This window comes from Sphaerodactylus townsendi, linkage group LG15 (genome assembly GCF_021028975.2).
Source record: "Sphaerodactylus townsendi isolate TG3544 linkage group LG15, MPM_Stown_v2.3, whole genome shotgun sequence".
NCBI lineage: Eukaryota > Metazoa > Chordata > Lepidosauria > Squamata > Sphaerodactylidae > Sphaerodactylus > Sphaerodactylus townsendi.
The window spans coordinates 8,799,725-8,818,763 of record NC_059439.1 but is presented as its reverse complement, the minus strand read 5'-3'; the positions used below and the strand labels follow the sequence as shown (position 1 = coordinate 8,818,763).

Sequence of the window (19,039 nt, the reverse complement as noted above, 5' to 3'; positions counted from 1 at the left end):
AGGATTGCCCTGCAGAGGAAAGTAATGGAGAACCACCTCTGTTAGTCTCTAGCACTGAAAGCCCAGCAAGGGCTGCGATCTGATGGTACATAGTTAGGCATACCTATACCATACCAAATGCTGCTGTGAGATCAAGCAACAGCAGTGCTGATCCACCTCTAGCCAGCTGGTGCTGGAGGTCATCTGTGAGGAAAACCAGAACAGTCTTTGTCCCATGTTCAGGGCAGAAACCAGACTGAAATGGGGCCAATCCTGAAGTCTCATCCAAGAACACCTGTTCCTGTGTTGCCACCACTCTTTGCACTAGCTTTCTTAGAAATGGCAAGTTGAAAACAGGGCAATAGTTGACTAGATCCAAAGGATCTAATGATGGTTTCTTCAACAGTGGCTTCTTCAACAGTGGTTGAAGTGGCTTCTTCAACAGTGGTTTCTTCAACAGTGGCTTCTTCAACCACTACATCCTAGTTTAGCCCTTCTGAAAATGTCCCAGACTCTAAGGATAAGTTGACAATTCCCAAGAGGGACCATCACACCCCATCACCACAGGCTTTAGCCTGCCAGGAGGGGCACGGGTCCAGGAGGCAGGTGGTTGGCCTCACAGCTGCCAGGGTTTTGTCCACCTCAGCTTGTCAGAGCAGACTGAATTTGCCCAATATGGGACCCAAAGATGGCCGAGGGCCCTCCAGCTCACTTACTGTATCAAGAGGTAACCAAATTAACAACCATTGTTATCTGGGTCAGATCTAGTGGTACAGAGAGTCAGCAAGTAGGTGAGCCCATGATCCTGGCTGAAAGATATTGTCTATTTTTGTTTCACTAGCCTTTTCAATATCCCCAAAGGAGCTCATCTTTAAAGCACCAGGGAGCCAAAAGCCCAACAAGCACATGTTCCAGAGAACAAACAGAGCAGTCACTCTTGTACGCTGGACTTCCTGCCTCCTCCGTCTTGCTGTAGTTCTTTATACCCCAAAAGACCCACTCTTGGGAACCTCCAAGATGCACAGGAAGTGATGTGGGGGACTGTGCCTGTGTAACCTCAGCTTGTGGGTTCTGTGGGGCAGAACTTGGAAGGAGTTTGCAACAACTAAATTTTAAACAAAAGGTTTACTTTCTTTAACATATGACAATGATCAAACATTAACATTTAACTTAACACTCCAAGGTCCCATTCAAGTTTCATTCCTTCTAATTACAGTCTGATAATGCCAAGTCCATTCTTCCTGCTGGTGGTTGGCTCATGGAGGCTCTTGAGGCTTGGTGAACTGGATTCAAGATGATGAAGGTCCCCAAAAGAACTCTCACCATTTACATACACAAAAACCCTGAAACAATAAATTCTAACATTTACAATATAGCAAAAATAAACAACTCCCTTCCCACTAGTTCCCAACGACATTGCAGTTACCTTAAACAAGGTGTTAAGGGCTTAATAAAATCAAACAAGGTCTCAGTCTGGTAGCCTTGCTTCCTCCAACCTCATGAGTTCTGCAGCCTTCTGCTTCTTTTCAGACTCCACCCCTTTCTGGGTCATCCCATTCTTACATAGGGGATACACCTGCAGGGTAAAAACAACAGAAATCTGAAATACTTCCCACTTCTGAAAACAGTGCCTTCCACTCAACAAGGGGGTTTCTTGTTTCTACCCACAGGTAGAACAGGCCCATTCAGGTACCTGTGACTTTTAATGTTTTTAACTTCTTTATCCAACCCTATCTTACAAATTCCTTCATTTATCACATCTGCGCAGCTACAGTTTTGGTTTGTGAAGATGAACAAGGTACCCTACTGTTCCAAGCTGTAGCAAGTAGTCTTGTGTCTGCTAGCACTAGCTATGAATGTCACAATAGGAGTGATAAGAAAGAATTCTACTACATGAACTCAGGTGGCCCAGATAACAATCTATCAATGTGACAGTTCAAGTATACAAACTATAGAAATAACATCATCTTGGCAAAGGTTCATCAGAGCTTCTGCCAAAACCTACACCATAGGAAATGCAGTTTAACATAGAGGTGCATGTTCTGACAAGGTGACATCAGAAAAAACACAGACACCAAATCCTGGGAGTTGATCCTAAACAGTAAAGCAATTGCTACAATCCTGCAGTTCCTGAAATATTTTTGTATTGTTTTGGTCCCAGACCAATACCAAACGACACACCAGACTGTGGGAAAAACATATCAGCCATAGCCATTTTATTTATTGAATCAATGTATACAGAAGCGTAAGGCACAGCATGGGGGTCTGATCTATTTGCTGGGCAGCCCAAATGCTGCCCCCCCCCAGCTACCAATTTCCTCAAGGCCGCCTGCTGAGGAAAAACCACAACCAATGGGAAAATTCAAATGGGGATAGGGGCTATCTTTGGGGGACAGGGGTTATCTTTGAGGATCCATAACTTGGCCACCCCTGAACCAATATGCACCAAACTTGGGGTACATCATCAGGGCAGTATTCAGAAGACACCCTGAAATTTACTTGCTGGTACCTTTAAAAATGCGCCCCCTGCAGTCACCTCCAGGTTATGGACCCTCAAAGGATAGCCCCTACTTCCATTCGCTCCCATTGGGGATAGGGGCAACCTTTTGGGGATCCATAACTTGGGCCCCCTTGAACCAAACTGCACCAAACCTGGGGTACATCATCAGGACAGTATTCAGAAGATACCCTGAAAGTTTGGTGTCGCTAGCTGGAAAACAATTTTTTTGGTATTTTTTGGGTTGAACCGCCATATGCAGGAGCAGTGAGACAAACATTTTTAAAGGTATCAGCACCAAACTTTCAGGGTATCATCAGGAGACTGTCCTGATGACACCCCCCAAGTTTTGTGCAGTGTGGGTCAGGGGGGCCAAAGTTATGGACTCTCAAAGGGGTAGCCACCATTTCCTTAGCTCCCATTGGAAACAATGGGGGAATAGGGCCCCCCCTTTGAGGATTCATAACTTTGGCCCCCCTGAAACAAACTGCACCAAACTTGGAGGGTATCATCAGGACAGTCGCCTGATGTTGCCCTGAAATTTGGTGCCACTAGCTTTAAAAATTCTGGTTTGCATGTTTCACCGCTCCTGCACATGAAGCCTGCTGGAGTGAGCGAGCGGTGAAACACACAAACCAGCATTTTTAAAGCTAGTGACACCAAAATTTCAGGGTATCATCAGGAGACTGTCCTGATGATACCCCCAGGTTTGGTGCAGTTTGGTTCAGGGGAGCCAAAGTTATGGACTCTCAAAGGTGTTGCCCCCATCCCCTATTAGCTCCCACTGGAAACAATGGGGGATAGGGGCACCCCCTTTTGGGGGTCCATAACTTTGGCCCCCCTGACCCAAACTGCACCAAACTTGGTGGGTATCATCAGGACAGTCACCTGATGATATCCTCATAATTTGGTGCCGATACGTCTAAAAATGCGCCCACTGCAGGCACCCCCAGAAATTTGCCCAAGATACTTTGTTCTGCAGTGACTTAGCTGCATTGCTGTCAATGGGGAATTTCTAGTAGAGGGCTGTGAGGTGCACATTTCTGAAGGTACGGTCACAAAACTTTCAGGGTATCTTCAGGAGAGTCTCTGGATGACACCATCCAGGTTTGGGGAACTTTGCTTCATGGGGTTCAATTCTATGGGACTCCAAAAGGGTAGGGCCCATCTCCCATTGCCCCCTGAAGCAAAGTTCCCCAAACCTGGACCAAAGTTCCCCAAACTCTCCTGAAAATACCCTGAAAGTTTTGTGGGTTTACCATGAGAAATGTGCACTCCACAGCCCTCTATCAGATATTCCCCATTGACAGCAATGCAGCTAAGTCACTGCAGAACAAAGAATCTTGGGCAAATTTCTGGAGGTGCCTGCAGGGGGTGCATGTTTAGATGTATCAGTACCAAAATTTCAGGGTATCATCAGGAGACTGTTCTGATGATACCTCCAAGGTTTGGTGCAGTTTGGTTCAGGGGGGCCAAAGTTATGGGCTCTCAAAAGGGTAACCCCCATCTCCTTAGCTCCCATTGGAAAGAATGGGGGATAGGGGCACCCCCTTTTGGGGGTCCATAACTTTGGCCCCCCTGACCCAAACTGTACCAAACCTGGGAGGTATCATCAGGACAGTCTCCTGATGATACCCTGAAATTGTGGTGCCAATATGTTTAAAAATGCACCCCCTGCAAGCCGAAACGTGAAAAAAAACCCAAAAATAAAAACGCAATTCGGCTGGTGATCCAAATCCTATGGATTCGGATCAGACGGGATTCGGACAGCTGAGATTCGGACCCTGCTCATCCGAATCTGTCCGAATCAATGCAGATTCGGTCAAAATCCAGATTCGGCTTGCTCCCTGGTACACTGAGGAACTGCGCTGTATGAAGCGGGAGCTCAGACGTCTAGAGCGAGCGTGGAGGAAGTCTCGTGACAAGGCTGCGCGGACATCTTATAGGACGTTTATGAAGGCCTATGAGATAGTGACGAAGGGGGCGAAGCAGTACTTCTTGTCCACTCTCGTGTCTGCTAGCTCTTGCCCGGCCCAATTGTTTCAGATTATTTGGTCGCTTACCTCACTGACTGAGGGTTCTACCAATTCTCAATTGGCTATCGGCTGTGAGGCTTTTATGAGCTTTTTTGTGGATAAGGTTGCATCACTCCACCAAGACCTTCTACCCACGGTTGCTACAATTAGTGAACTGGAGGCTCCGTGGCCATCTTTGGGTCCCTATTTGGACCAGTTTTCCCTGCTCGCTGAGTCTGATGTCAACAGAGTCCTGGCTGCTGTTAGACCTACAACCTGTCCTCTGGATCCGTGCCCCTTTGTTTTATTAAAGCTTGCCGGGAGGAGTTACGACCCCATCTGTTGAATGTCATCAATTGTTCCCTTGAGCAAGGAGTATTTCCGGGTGGGTTGAAGGAGGCGGTGGTCTGCCCACTCTTGAAAAGACCATCTTTAGATCCTGGTGATCTGGCCAATTACTGCCCAGATCTGGCCAATTACTGCCCAATGGCTAATTGAAATTCACAAGCACATGGACAATTTCAACAGGAAGGAAGAAACCATGAAAATGAACAGAATTTGGCTGCCAGGGTTGAAAAACTCTAGAATCAAGACAGTGACTGATCAGCTCCACACAAACACAGGACAACTATAGACTTTGGCACTCAGGGAACAAAGACCAGGATACTTCTATTCAGATCCATTCAACTATTGACCTTGTTGCTTCATTGTTACTCCCATGCTACAGACTTCTCTGTAACTCACATGCCAGGCTACTCTATTCAGATGGCCTCACCTTTTCACCTCACAGTATATATACTCCACTTGCTTTCCATTCCTACCATCAGATCCTCTGAAGATGCCAGCCACAGATGCAGGCGAAACAGCAGGAGAGAATGCTGCTAGAACACGGCCATACAGCCTGGAAACCACACAGCACCCCAGTGATTCCGGCTATGAAAGCCTTCAACAATATATTTATTGTGTACTATTGTTTTTAGTTGTTGTTCTGTTGTGGCCGGTTTATCAAGTTCAATAAATAACAATAACAATAACAAACAATGACAACGACAATGACAATGACGACGACAACAACAACAATACTTATGCACAGTCAAAAGGCACTCATGTCACTGTAGAGTAGCAGTTCTCAACCGGTGGGTCGCGACCCGTTTGGGGGTCAAACAACCCTTTCACAGGGGTTGCCTAAGACTCTCTGCATCAGTGTTCTCCATCTGTAAAATGGATAAATGTTAGGGTTGCAGCATTAGGAAGGTTGAGAGCCACTGCTGTAGAAGGACAAGAGTTGCCTTTCTCTACCTTTAAAACAGCTTACAATCACCTTCCCTTCCTCTCCCTACAACAGACACCTTGTGAGGTAGCGGGGCTGGGGGAGTTCTGAGAGAACTGTGACCCGCCCAAGGACATCCGGCAGGCTTCAAGTGGAAGAGTGGGGAATCAACCCGATTCTCCAGATTCTAATCCAGATTAGAGTCCGCCACTCTTAACCACTACACCATAATATACTTGATGTGTTGCAAATCTCACCTCTGAGATTGAGCTAACCCTGGACTTTTTCTCAGGGGACCCCTTTTTGCTCAAACATGGTTTTGTGGGTCAGCCTGCCGACACCTGCTCACGTGGTACAATCCAGGGAGAAACTTCTACCATGTGCCTAGTACTATAATAAAGCCTGACCACTTCATGTCTGTGCAAACGATTCTTGAATGTTGCTGAAAAAATAGAACTCTGCAGCTTTAAAAAAAATCTGTGTTTCTCTCCCTCTTCACCCTCCTCTCTCTGGCTCACTGCAGGCTGAGAACACTCTGCAGCAGCCTCCTCACCCTATCAATAAGGATCAGTTAGCCAAGGTGGAGGATGGGAGCAACATGGAACTGTCCCAGCTCCTCAAGGAGCTCAGGGCAAACTATGAAAAGCTCATCAGCAGAAGTCAGATAGAGACCATCCTCTCAGCAGGGACCCAGGTAATGATTGCATACAGACAGGCAGCTACCCGAATAAGGAGGCAATCCAATGTGTACTCAGTTCCTCTCTCAGCCTCTGTGAGGTACAGTATTTCCTTTTCAATGCAGCATATTATTGGGGAAGGGAATCAGAGGGGTTTTTTTTATCCTCTGCAGTGTTTCTAGACTAAACAGCCAGGGGGAAATATGAATAAGAGAAACAATAAATGTGGAGTGTTGTGTCTCCTTGCAACCAGATGTTTTGTCTGTACCTGAACAGAATGACAGAGGGGTTATGCTTTTTTTATCTTAAAAAAAATCAGAAATGCAAGAATGATCTAGCCTCATTTCCAAATTAATGTTCCAAGGAAAATCAAATTAATTGTCATTTAATTATGATGCATAGAAACCATTTTAAGGTGAGTTTTGATTTTTAAGCACCTCTAAGATTATCAGAACATTTGTTTAACTTTCAGGGTGATGTTTATGGTGCCCCCTGCAAGACAAAAGTGGGTGCCATACTGTTCTGCTATGGTTTGGTTGCTTCTTCTGAGTCTCACGTTTCTTAAAGGTTACCCGGTCAACACGACACCATTAAAAATTCATATACAGAACTAAACATATCTGAATCACTATTGGATGATAAGCCTATCTATCACGAACGTCATAAACCAAGAAATTCAAGCTGGATAGAAGCTGAGTTTGGAAACTGTTATTTTAGAATGAGTGGTCCTTTTTTACAATTTATGGCAGGCTTGCTTCTACAGCTGTCTGATACTATTTCTTTGTTCAGATGTCTTTCGAACCCTAAATGCTTGTTAAAGACACAACATTCTCTTTTCCAGCATCACAGCAGCACAACAGGCTAGGCCAAGGGACAGTGACTTGCCTAAAGCCCACTCTGGAAGCATCATAGCAGAGTAGCAGTTTGAATCAGGGGCTCCCACACCCAAATCTAACACACAAGTATTGTACAGTTCCACCTACATATGTGTGTAGGTGCTCTAGTATTCTGCGATTTCAGAATAGGTTTATATATCGTTTGTCTCACAGAAGTGTAAGTGAACAAAACAGTGGGAGCACTTGGATCAACGAAGGGAAACGCTAACTGCAACATAGACAGATCTCTGTTCATCTATTTTACGACCATCTTCTTTCATGTTTAACCCATTCCTGGCAAGTGTGTGAAGCAGAAGTAAATTAATCCAATTGGGCAGCAGCTATACTGCCTGCCAGGTTATTTCCAAGGCCACATTAAAAATCTGTTTTTGACCTTTAAAAGCCTTCATGTCTTAGCATCAAGAAACCTCCACAGAATGCTTGCCTCTGTCAGGGCCGTTATGTTCCCTTGCTACAGGAAGGAAAAACACATGTGACAATGAGCCAACGTGGCCTTTACAACTGAAGCCCTGAGGTCACAGAGTGGCCTTTCGGAAAACTCTAACCTTTACAGAAATGTAAAACCCCCAGTTTGCATAGTATTTAGGAAACCATAGAAATAGGGTGTTTCAGGTCTTCAGAGCTTGCTGATAGTAATGTCCTTGCTTGTTGATAGTAATGTCCTTGTTAATTGTTTAACAGTTCATAGGGCTTAAGGGTTTTATATTCTATTGGAAGCTGCTACTTAAAGAGCAAGGAGAGGCAGTATACAAAAGCTTCACAGAAATAAATGCATGGTGTTTTGTAGACTAAGATCTCAAACTATTTTCTTGTTTGGGTAAAGTGACATACATCATCATCGTCATCATCATTTTATTTCTCTGATGCCCTTCCCCTTCCAGGTTCAGGGTGCCACACCCCTGCATGAAGTTCAACCTGTTTGCTGCCCCAATCAGTAAAGAACCAAAAGGCTATCTACACCAAGGCCAATTATACACGGAATGCTTACCTCGGGGCCCTTAGCTGCACAGCGAAACTGTAGTGTGATCTTCTCGCGTTTTTCTGTTTACACGTGAGGAGACACTCACTGCCTTTTCTGCAACTTGATTACAGAAGTCTCAACAGGCCAAGATTGCTGGCTTTGTTAAAACCCTGTAATATGCATTGATAATGATATACTGGTGATTGTAGTTATATAGATATTGTAGCCCCTTTCCAAAAATAATGTCCCAAAAGAAAGAGGCAAAGCAATTCCTTGGTCCATACTCTGCTGAAGTGGGGATCACGTCCTAGAACTGATTTTTATAGAGTTGACTGTAGGGTAAGTAGTGTATGCATAAATGGCCACAGTGCACAAGAACTAAATGGAAGAATACCTCCTCTAGAGGATAAAATTAATTACCATTTAAATTAAGAATCCCAGGAGGAAGAAGCAGTTTACTCAGAATACACAGACACCTTCCAGAGGGTTTAGTCAGAGAATACACACGACAGACCACACACTGTTTGTAGAAGGATTAAACAAAGACAGTGCAACACTCACATATCCAATAAGACTGACTTTGCTGCCTCCCATTATGGGGTCTGGACATCATGAAATGGTTATAACCAGCATTATTACAGGTGTGTTTCCAAAAACAACATGGACAGTGCAATATTTTCCCGGCATATTTTCCCGGGCACCACTCTTCTGGTCACGTAGGGGGAGCGAAAGCGGTCCCCCACATGACCAGGAAGACAGTAGCAGGATGTGGAGCCAGGCACCCTTGACGCTGCCCATGTCGATGACAACATCGGCAGGGTCGAGGGCACTCAAAGACGAGGCAGCAGGACTTTCTGCTGCCTCATCATCTTTGAGTGCCCTCTCCCCCGACCATGTTGTCATTGACATGAACAGGGTCACGGGTGCCTGGCTCTGCTCCCCCTTGCCACCACCCCCGCCGGCTGGGCTCCCAGCCAGAAGCTAGCAGCCAACAGCCAGCAGTCCCTTCTGCCCTCCCCTCCAAGGAGGCCAGAAGAGACTGCCATCCCTGGTCTTGGAGAGCTGCTTTTATAAGCACTGAGCTGGGGGCAGGGCTTGGGGAGGCATGGCTGTGCCCCTGGCATGGGGGGTGGCAGCAGGGGGGGGAGGCAACTTGTCTCTGGGTGCCATTTAGCCCCAGTACACCTTTGAACATGGAAATAGCAGAGGTTGAGAAGTTAACCACATTATTAGTCCTACTACCAACAATGCATACTCATTGTTAGAATTTGAAAATAGAAGTTCTTTATGTTTAAGATTTGCATCTCCTCTGTTGCAAGGACAGATAATGTAACAAAGAGAAGGAATATTTTTTCATTTAGCCTTTATTTGGCATAAACAGTATAAAAAGTATAAAATCACATCTAAATCGCATCAAAATACAAACTTGCAACATATAACAAATTAAGTTGATTCATATATACTGTTGCTTGTGGGATATTTCCAGCAGAAAGTTCGCAGCCATTTCACAGAATGTAGCATCAGAATTATTTAATAAGAACAATAGTCTGCTTAGTTCATCCAGCTCGCTAGGTATCATAGAAAGCAACCTGGAGTATTTGACTCTAATACTTGCCGATTTAGGACAACGGAATAATTGGTGAGTTAATGTTTCTAATTGATTTGCACCACATGAACACACCCTTTTGCACATTTCTAGGTTGTTATATCTACCTCGTAGTATGGCAGAAGGGAAAACATTGAAGCGAGCGAGTGAAAAAACTCTTCTCTGATCCGGATTGGTCAGATGATACAGATAGGAGGCCATTCTGTTATGTTGCAAGGGGATCGATAGATGCAAAGGTGAACAAGTCTTCCTCGCTGCCAGAGTTAAACAGTTCCATTCTCTCACCAACAACCTTTGTTTCAATAATCTATACGACTCTGAACAACGAGAAGGAATATAGTGATTTGGATCCTGCCATCATTTCTGTTCCATCTTAACCAAATCCCATCCTCACTGCAGCCCATCCCTCATGAATACCCCAATTACTGGCATAGTCTCCTTGGCTGTCAAAAGAGGAACCTCCTCTCTCACCAGGAGAAAAGTTGTTAAGATCCATCCCATTAAGTATCTGTCTCCTCTCAGAAATGAAAGATCAAATCTGCAGTGACTCTGGCCCATTGACCTGATGCTGTGAGTGCTTCCTTGCAGCTTGAAGACGCGACCTTTGAAAGAATGGACAAAGACGAAGAAGTTCTAAAAGCAGCTAGGGCAGAACTAAAGGAAGCAAGACGTCAGTGGCATCAGATGCAGAGAGAAATCGACACTCTCCACGCTGTGGTAAGTGTGATCTAAACATACTATTAGGGATATGCTTAAGATTAAAACACTACTGAGAGCCTGTGTGATGCAGTGGTTAAGAGTAGGCGGGTTCTAATCTGGAGAACTGGGTTTGATTCCCCACTCAGATAAGCCTCTGAATGGCAAAGGCTTATCTGGTGAACCAGATGTGTTTCCACACTCCTACATCCCTGCTGGGTGACCTTGGGCTAGTCACAGTTCTCTTCAAACTCTCTCAGCCCCGCCTACCTCACAAGGTGTCTGTTGTGGGGAGAGGAAAGGAAAGGAGCTTGTAAATCACCTTGAATCTCCTTAAATCCAAACTCCTCCTACTTCTCCTATGTTGGTGAACAATGGTGTGTGCATGTGTGTAAAGTGCCATCAAGTCACAACTGACTTATGGCAGCCCCAGCAAGGGGTTTTCAAGGCAAGTCAGAGGTGGTTTTGTTACCGCTGCTGCTCGGGTAACAATAAGTGATTTCAGCTCAGCAATGTAATGAGGCGCAGGAAGCCGGCGTTCTTCAAAGCAAAGGATTTTATTTGGAAGTGATGGTCACAGCTCGGGCAGGAGAATCATGCTCTTGCAACCCAGTGCAAGAACTTTTATTCCCAAACTTCAAAGGGGCAAAGGGGCAGGGAAAAGGGGAGGTGAGGGGGCAAGTCCCTCACCAAACACCAATAAGAAAACAAACAACACAAAAACAAGATACAGTTACAACTTTTAAATGGGATTACAAAATCCCACTGTCAAATGTCTTCCCGCGAGATCTCGCAATGGTGCTGAAGGGAGAGCAGATAAGGTCCATGCTATTATCCTCTCAGAAAAAGCAGCCTCAGCAGCTGCATTTGGGAAAACTAAAAATGTCTTTTAAAAAAGAAGAAAATGTACCATCCTGAGTGGAGAACTCAGTGGAAGTGAAGATAGAAATTCTGAGAAGTGCCTGTACTTGGGTGAAACTATGGACAACCTAAAAAGCCAATTTCTTTGGAGTTGGACTGGTATACAGGAAAAGGGGGAGTGTGAATTTACAACATTCCTTCTCTATACATCTTTGGTGCCACCCCCTTTAATAGACTGCCCACTATGGCACTGTTAAAACTCAGAAAGAATGTGTAACAAACTAGCAAAGTCCAGGCCAAAGTAACCATTCTCAGTTCTTTATTGTGCTGGCAGTCATAGTCAGATACAGGCAATGCGAGGTCTGAGAGCCTCAGACCTCTGATAGTAGATTTTACACAGTGGCATTTCATGTTCCCGCCAATACAGAATAAACAAAGCCAATACTCAAAGCAATACAGAATAAACAAAGCATAGTTTCACACAGGCAAGTAGAGATAACCTACAAGCAAAAATCCCCATCCTAGGCAGAAAGCCAGAAGCAGCCGGCAGCCACCTCCCAAGGACAGATCACACACTAACCACATCTTGACAGAATGCTTAAATATATTTGAAATATCTGAAATAGCTATCTAATTGTTTTGACATTTGGGGAACTTTTCCAAGGCCCAAAATGATAAATGCAGGCAGGAAGTTTGAAAAATGAAAATTATTTTCCCTCAGGTAACATATGACATACCACACCTGCATAAGCCTCCTGTGTATATTTTACTAATCAGACCTCTTATCTTACAGCAACTGCATCATGATGCAACTTGCTCACAATTTGTTCCCAAGTCAAATAGTATTGGGTACTTTCGTAAGGACTTTTTAAAGCAAGTAGTCATTTATGGTGGACTGTATGTTAATGTAAAGCCATGAGAGGACTTCCAAGGAAATTTTTCTCTGCTTTGTAGAAATTAAGGGTGCTGTTCAAGCTATCTTTCTATAAATGGAAATCACTTTTTGTTTATTTGTATTTATTTATGTTATCTATCATTCGTCTTTCTCACTTGAATTCAAGAGCGATTGCATTGAGTCAATGCAATCTATACACGTAATAGTAACTCATGCCCCCCATCTGTGCATACCTACATTCACAGATCGTGGCCACACAGCCACTGAACAGACTTTTTTGTGAACTTAGGGGACTGCCCGGATCAGCAGAAAAATCTGAAACGTTTAAATTTCCCTCAAATTAAAATGTAAAAAGGGTCTGTACAAGTGTAGACAACACACTTGCTTTGTTTCTACAGGGGCACAGTGGAGCCCAATGGCAGGGGCAACAGACCCTAAAGCCTGCCTGTGGCAGATGCCAAGATGCCCTTTGTGAATCATTTTGTACTCCATTATGCTGTAGTGGCATAGTGGTTAAGAGCAGGTGTACTCTAGTCTGGAGGAACCGGGTTTGATTCCCCGCTCTGATGCTTGAGCTGTGGAGGCTTATCTGGGGAATTCAGATTAGCCTGTGCACAAGCCAACTGGGTGATCCTGGGCTAGTCACAGTTCTTCTGTGCTCTCTCAGCCCCACCTACTTCACAGGGTGTTTGTTGTGAGGGTGGAAGGAAAGGAGTTTGTAAGTCCCTTTGAGTCTCCTTACAGGAGAGAAAGGGGGGATGTAAAACCAACTCTTCTTCTTCTTCTTCTTCTTCTTCTTCTTCTTCTTCTTCTTCTTCTTCTTCTTCTTCTTCTTCTTCTTCTGCTTCTTCTTCTTCTTCTGCTTCTTCTTCTTCTTCTTCTTCTATGAAGAAAAGCCCTCTTCAATAATTACGTTTTGCACAGTTTGCAGAAAACCAGGAGAGCAGGAATTTTCCTGACCTCCTCAGGCTGGCTGTTCCACAGGGTGGGGGCCACAACAGAGAAGGCATGCATACAGGCAGTTGCTGATTTTGACTATTTGCAGACTGGCACCTACAGAAAATCTTGCTCAGATGAGCGAAGCTGCCTTGGTGGTGTACAGGGCAGAAGAAGGTCTCACAAATATGAGTGCCCGATGCCATGGACTTAGTATGTAGATAATATCTTAAACTGAGACCAAGAACTACTGAGTAGTCAATGAGGTGCCTGCAGGATGGGAGTAACATGCATGTTCCATCTAGTTCCTGGCAATAGCCAAGCTGCACCAACTGGACCACCCACAAAGTAGGGAAAAGAGGGTACGCATAAAGGGATGAAGGCACCATAGCTGTGACAATAGGATTTGGAACTCATTATAACAGGGCAAAATTGGGTCTTGAAGGAAAAATCCTCCCTGACAGAGGATTTCGTGCCAGTGTGAGATGGTTGAGGGAGAACTTCCAGAGGCTCTGGAAGGCCCCAACCCCCCCCGAGAATGCTTCTTGGGCCACAGGGTAGTTTTGGCAGATCTCCTGATACCACAAAATGCTGCCAGATCGAACCACGCAGCATACCGGAGGAAATTCAACCCAGGTATTCCAATGAGGAGTTTTGTGCCCCATTGCTGACCAGGGACAAATACTGGAGGACTCCATCTCTTCCTGACCCCTGAAGGTACAGGATCCTACTCTGGGGGAAGGAAAGTAGCCAGAGAAGGCAACCAAACTTCAGGTTGACTCCTCCAAGATGTTCCAAGCAGAATGGTTTTTGTAGTCCCCTTACACCAATTATTAACTAAATAAGTCAGAGCAGTATGGTGGGGATTAGAAACCAGAGGTTCTAATTGCCGATCTAAAGCTTATCAGGTTTCCCTAGCTGCTAGTCTACTAAGGTTCTCAAGGCTGCGAGAACCAGCCCAGGCCTTAACCCTTCCTCTGGAACCATTGTTCCAGTTCTGGATTTGAGAGGCCAGGGGAGCATGTGGGTTCCTTCAAGGGAAGGTCTGATGGTTGCATCATATTGGGAACAATACTCAAAGAACATTATTCAAAACACAAGACCCTGGCTGTTTAATCAAGTACAAACAATATTTTAGGTGAATAAATGAAGTGCATGCAGCCGCAGCAAAGCCAGCAAATGTCACAAGCCTTCCACAATGAAAATACAAAGTCTCTATAGAGGGAAGGCACAGTAATCTGAAGTGTGTTGTAGTGAGAAAATCCCGTCTGAGAGAATCCAGAATGAGTTCCCAGGTATGTACTCCTTTTTGTGGAGTCAATGGTCGAATCCCCACTGAGAAATTAAGCTGTATACATCACGGTTCCAAAAGAAACAGCAGTGGCGTAGGAGGTTAAGAGCTCGTGTATCTAATCTGGAGGAACTGGGTTTGATTCCCAGCTCTGCCGCCTGAGCTGTGGAGGCTTATCTGGGGAATTCAGATTAGCCTGTGCACTCCCACACACGCCAGCTGGGTGACCTTGGGCTAGTCACAGCTTCTCGGAGCTCTCTTAGCCCCACCTACCTCACAGGGTGTTTGTTGTGAGGGGGGAAGGGCAAGGAGATTGTAAGCCCCTTTGAGTCTCCTGCAGGAAAGAAAGGGGGGATATAAATCCAAACTCTTCTTCTTCTTCTTCTTCTTCTTCTTCTTCTTCTTCTTCTTCTTCTTCTTCTTCTTCTTTTTCATCACGGTTTCTCCCTCCACACTGCAGCATGTGTCTAATGAGACCTTGATGTCTATCACAGTTTCAAGCAATGTAAACACTCCCCATGAACACGCGATCTGCTCTGTGGGTCTGTTCTTCCTCATCCTGATCGGCTGTTGTGTTGTGTTGGGGCAGGAACTTTTTAAAAAACTTTTTTTGCACTCAGCTACGTCTCTACGTAGATGTGTAGGCAGAATTTCACCGCACCTGCGTTTGAGCAGGTTTTCTCTGATTGACTATTGTGTTGGAGCGGGAACACTACTTCGGCCCGATTGAAAATTCATGTTATTCTTATTCTTGTTTTAACGTTCAAACATAGCCACGCATAAACAATTTTATCAAAATCATTGTACCGTAGCTTCCTATTTACGTTTCTTTGTAGCCACGCCCAGCACGGCACATACACAAAAAAGGCTGCGCGCGCTCTGCACACAGCCCACTGTGCTCTGATTGGCTGGAAGGTTCAAAGGGCGGGAACAATAAGCCACGTCCCCTGTTTCTCCCCACAAAACTGGCTTCAGCGCGTGATTAAAAAAAGGTGCACTTCAATTTAGGTTCCAAAAAAACATGTGATAAGGGGGGGGGGGATGCATGCTCAGCATTTAAGCTGTGGGGAGTCCTTGCTTAAACTGTGATACATTGACTGTGGGGAATCGCCCAATGTTCACTTCTTCAGCAAGTGCACTATTAATGTGCCATTTCTAATCCTGGAACAATCTTGTAAGTTTAGAACCACTTTGCCAAAATATGTTCCATTTCTTGCAGGCTAACTCGCACACCAGCCAGCTCTGACAGCATGGGTTTTGTAGGAATGGTCTTAAGGGCCCTCTAGATAGAACAAATGGGTCCATGATGAAGGTGTCACATGGGGCAGCTTCCCTACCTATCAGGGCCTTTGCAGTGCTCTCTAAGGCCATGGCTCGGGGTCAGAGGATCATCACCAGGATGTCCATTTAAAGGACTACATAGTAGGTGATGTTAGACCTAAGCCTGAGACCCTGGAGAGCCTCTACCAGTCTGGGTTGACAATACTGACCATGATGGACCGATGGTCTGATTCAGTAGAAGGTAACTTCATGTGTTTATCCTTACCAGGGGTCATAGTCTTGGGACAGATCATTTGTTGCAGGATCGTGATTCAAATCCTATGCCGGATAAGACACCTTTACTAAAAACACAGAGAGTTGCCCAGGGACAGCTGGTACATCACAGGACCTGAATCCAGTCTGTGCCAGAGAACAGGTGGCATGGACGTAGGTAAGGGGGGTTTCTCGGATTTGAACCCCCCCATTCATGTCCGAAGCTCTGCCCCTCCGATTGTGGGTTTTAAAAACATTTTAGTGCTTTTTTGGTGTTTGGCCTGCAGGGGGCGTATTGTTTGGGCTAGCAGCACCATACTTTCAGTGATTGTTTGGGAGTCTCTCCTGATGATACTACCCGGGTTTGGTGCAGTTTGGTTCAGGAGGTCCAGAGTTATGGACTCCCAAAGGAGGTGCCCCCATCCTCCATTGTTTCCAATGGGAGCTAATAGAAGATGGGGCTACACCTTTGAGGGTCCATAACTTTGGATCCCCTGAACCAAACTTCACCAAACCTGGGATGTATTATCAGGTGAGACTCTTATTGATACTACCCAGGTTTTGTGAAGTTTGGTCCAGGGGGCCCAAAGCTATGGACTCCCAAATGGAGTGCCCCATCCTCCATTGTTTTCAATGGGAGCTAATAGAAGATGAAGGCTACATCTTTGAGGGTCCATAACTTTGGACATCCTGAACCAAACTTCACCAAACCTGGGTGGTATCATTAGGAGAAACTCCTAAAGATACCCTGAAAGTCTGGTGCTTCTAGCTTAACCCCCCAAATTTCCCCAGATTATCCTTTTAAATCCACCCCCTTTGGCATGGATTTAAAGGGAGAATCTGAGATCCTCAGTTTAGAAGAAGAAGAAGAGTTTGGATTTATATCCCCCCTTTCTCTCCTGTGGGAGACTCAAAGGGGCTTACAATCTCCTTGCCCTTGCTCCCTCACAACAAACACCCTGTGAGGTGGGTGGGGCTGAGAGAGTTCCGAAAAGCTGTGATTAGCCCAAGGACACCCAGCTGGCGTGTGTGGGAGTGCACAGGCTAAGCTGAATTCCCCAGATAAGCCTCCACAGCTCAAGTGGCAGAGCAGGGAATCAAACCCGGTTCCTCTGCTCAGAGGGGAAGGGCAGGGGAGGGCAGGGCAGGGGAGTCTGCCATCCCCGACCTCGGAGAGCTGCTTTTATAAGCGCTAGGCGAGGTGCGGGGCTTGGGGAGGCGTGGCCATGCCCTAGGAGCAGGTGGGGGTGTGGCCCCAGCCCCGAACACCCCCCCATAAAAAATCTATACCTATGTCCCTGACAGGTGGCAAACATCCTGAGTATGCAGGAACCTTTGGCTGATGGTTTGGAAGGTATACCTCTTACATCAGCCTAATTTGTTATCTGACAAGCTTTCTGACAGGTCTCTTAGCTGGTGCCAAAAAAAGAGGAAAACCAACACATCTACTACTCATCAAAAGGGTAAGAATTCAGGGGCAAGATCATGCGGCTTCATCTGGCCTTGGATAACACAGAGAGAGCTTGAATTCAGGGACCTCAGATCGCTATGTTCAAGCAACTATCAATGCAGAGTTGGACTGGTTAAATCAATCTGCTAAATTAGGCAGATTCAGTAACACTAAGTGCACGTTATGGCTGAGGAGCACATAGGGGGTCACCTCCAGGCATCATCACATCTGGAAAATGTCTATCACTGTCATGCGGTTTTGCACATCATTCAGCAGAGACTCAGGATAAGACAAGATGTCAGATTCCCTGTTCAGACAATAAATCACTTGATTGGTTCAAGACTTTTATTGAAGACATGTCAGGAACATAGAAAGAGAGTTCTGGCAGAAAATGCACCAAACTCCTGATAATGTGAGTGTAAGATCTCCACCCCCACACGAGAAGCAGACAGTTCGCATTGTCCAGCCTGGAGTCCCTTCCCAGCCGCAGAACTCCAAGGCCACAACTAGAAGTGATAATACTGCACCTGCAAAAGCGAAAGCAATCCCCCCCCCTCAAATCGACACCATCATGACACAAGGTGAACAGAGAGGTGGTATATCAGAGCCAGAATATTGGAGGTACGTTCATGAGGAATAGTGCTAAAGCTTGTCTCATTTTCTGTATGAAACTGTCTATGAACATTTAACTTGCCACTTCTTGTCCTGCCTTGGGAACCAAGATTGCAAATCCTTCAGGAAATATGCTTTCCTAGATGTGGCTTGTAGTATTCAAAACTGATACAGATTTCTTACCTGGCAGGGAAGCCAGAGGTGACAGGAGGATCAAAATGGCTGGCAGTAATGACAAGTGAATGTTTGTTTTGCTGAGTGGTATTCCAGGAATCATGGGACAAAATCTGACATTCCAAAATAGGAAAGGTGACCAATAGGCATCCTGATGTGGTACAGGTCTTTTCAGGTCTTTTGATCTGAGATGGAGGAAGGATTGGAATGGCCCACAGGTGCAACAGCGACAACCGAATGCATTTCTGTAACTGGTACATGTAATAGAGGCTTTGTGATCAGAGATCAGAACTGTACTTTGTGCTAATGTTCATTCTGTGCTCTCTCAGGTTAGTAGGGAATTCTACTACTTTTTGCATGAAAAGTAATATACCTAAACAATCTGGCATGTTGGGTGTCCTAGGGGCCTTCTAGGTCAACATGGTCAGAACAGAGACCTTGTGTCCTTCTGATACATCGTTCACTTTTTAGGAAGCCAATAACATAGAAAGAAGGCCACAACAGCTTCAGCTGGGCTGAGCTTGGTACGCATAAAGGGTATGAGATGCAGGGTCTAGAGGTGTCACAAGGCAGGCTCCCCCACTAGAGCACTGGTGATGTTAGCAGCCTTCTCAACGAGGACTCCAGTCGAGGAAAATCAACAGAAAGGGGGCCTGACTGTCCTTCTTTATGCTGGTAAAGCAGTACAGT

At 45.4% G+C, this 19,039-nt stretch overlaps 1 protein-coding gene across 2 annotated transcripts in view; it reads left to right on the top strand.

The window, feature by feature from the left end:
• The first annotated feature begins 6,293 nt into the window (after positions 1-6,293).
• KRT222 (keratin 222) overlaps positions 6,294-19,039 on the top strand; it is a 31,180-nt gene continuing 18,434 nt past the window's right edge. Inside the window, exons 1-2 of one of the 2 annotated variants that reach the window (XM_048517281.1) lie at positions 6,294-6,455; positions 10,490-10,618. In XM_048517281.1, the coding sequence (XP_048373238.1) occupies positions 6,360-6,455; positions 10,490-10,618 (225 nt within the window). In that variant the 5' untranslated portion in view covers positions 6,294-6,359. Of the gene's footprint in view, positions 6,539-10,489; positions 10,619-19,039 lie in introns of both variants that reach the window. The other variant, XM_048517282.1, reaches the window with a different exon arrangement.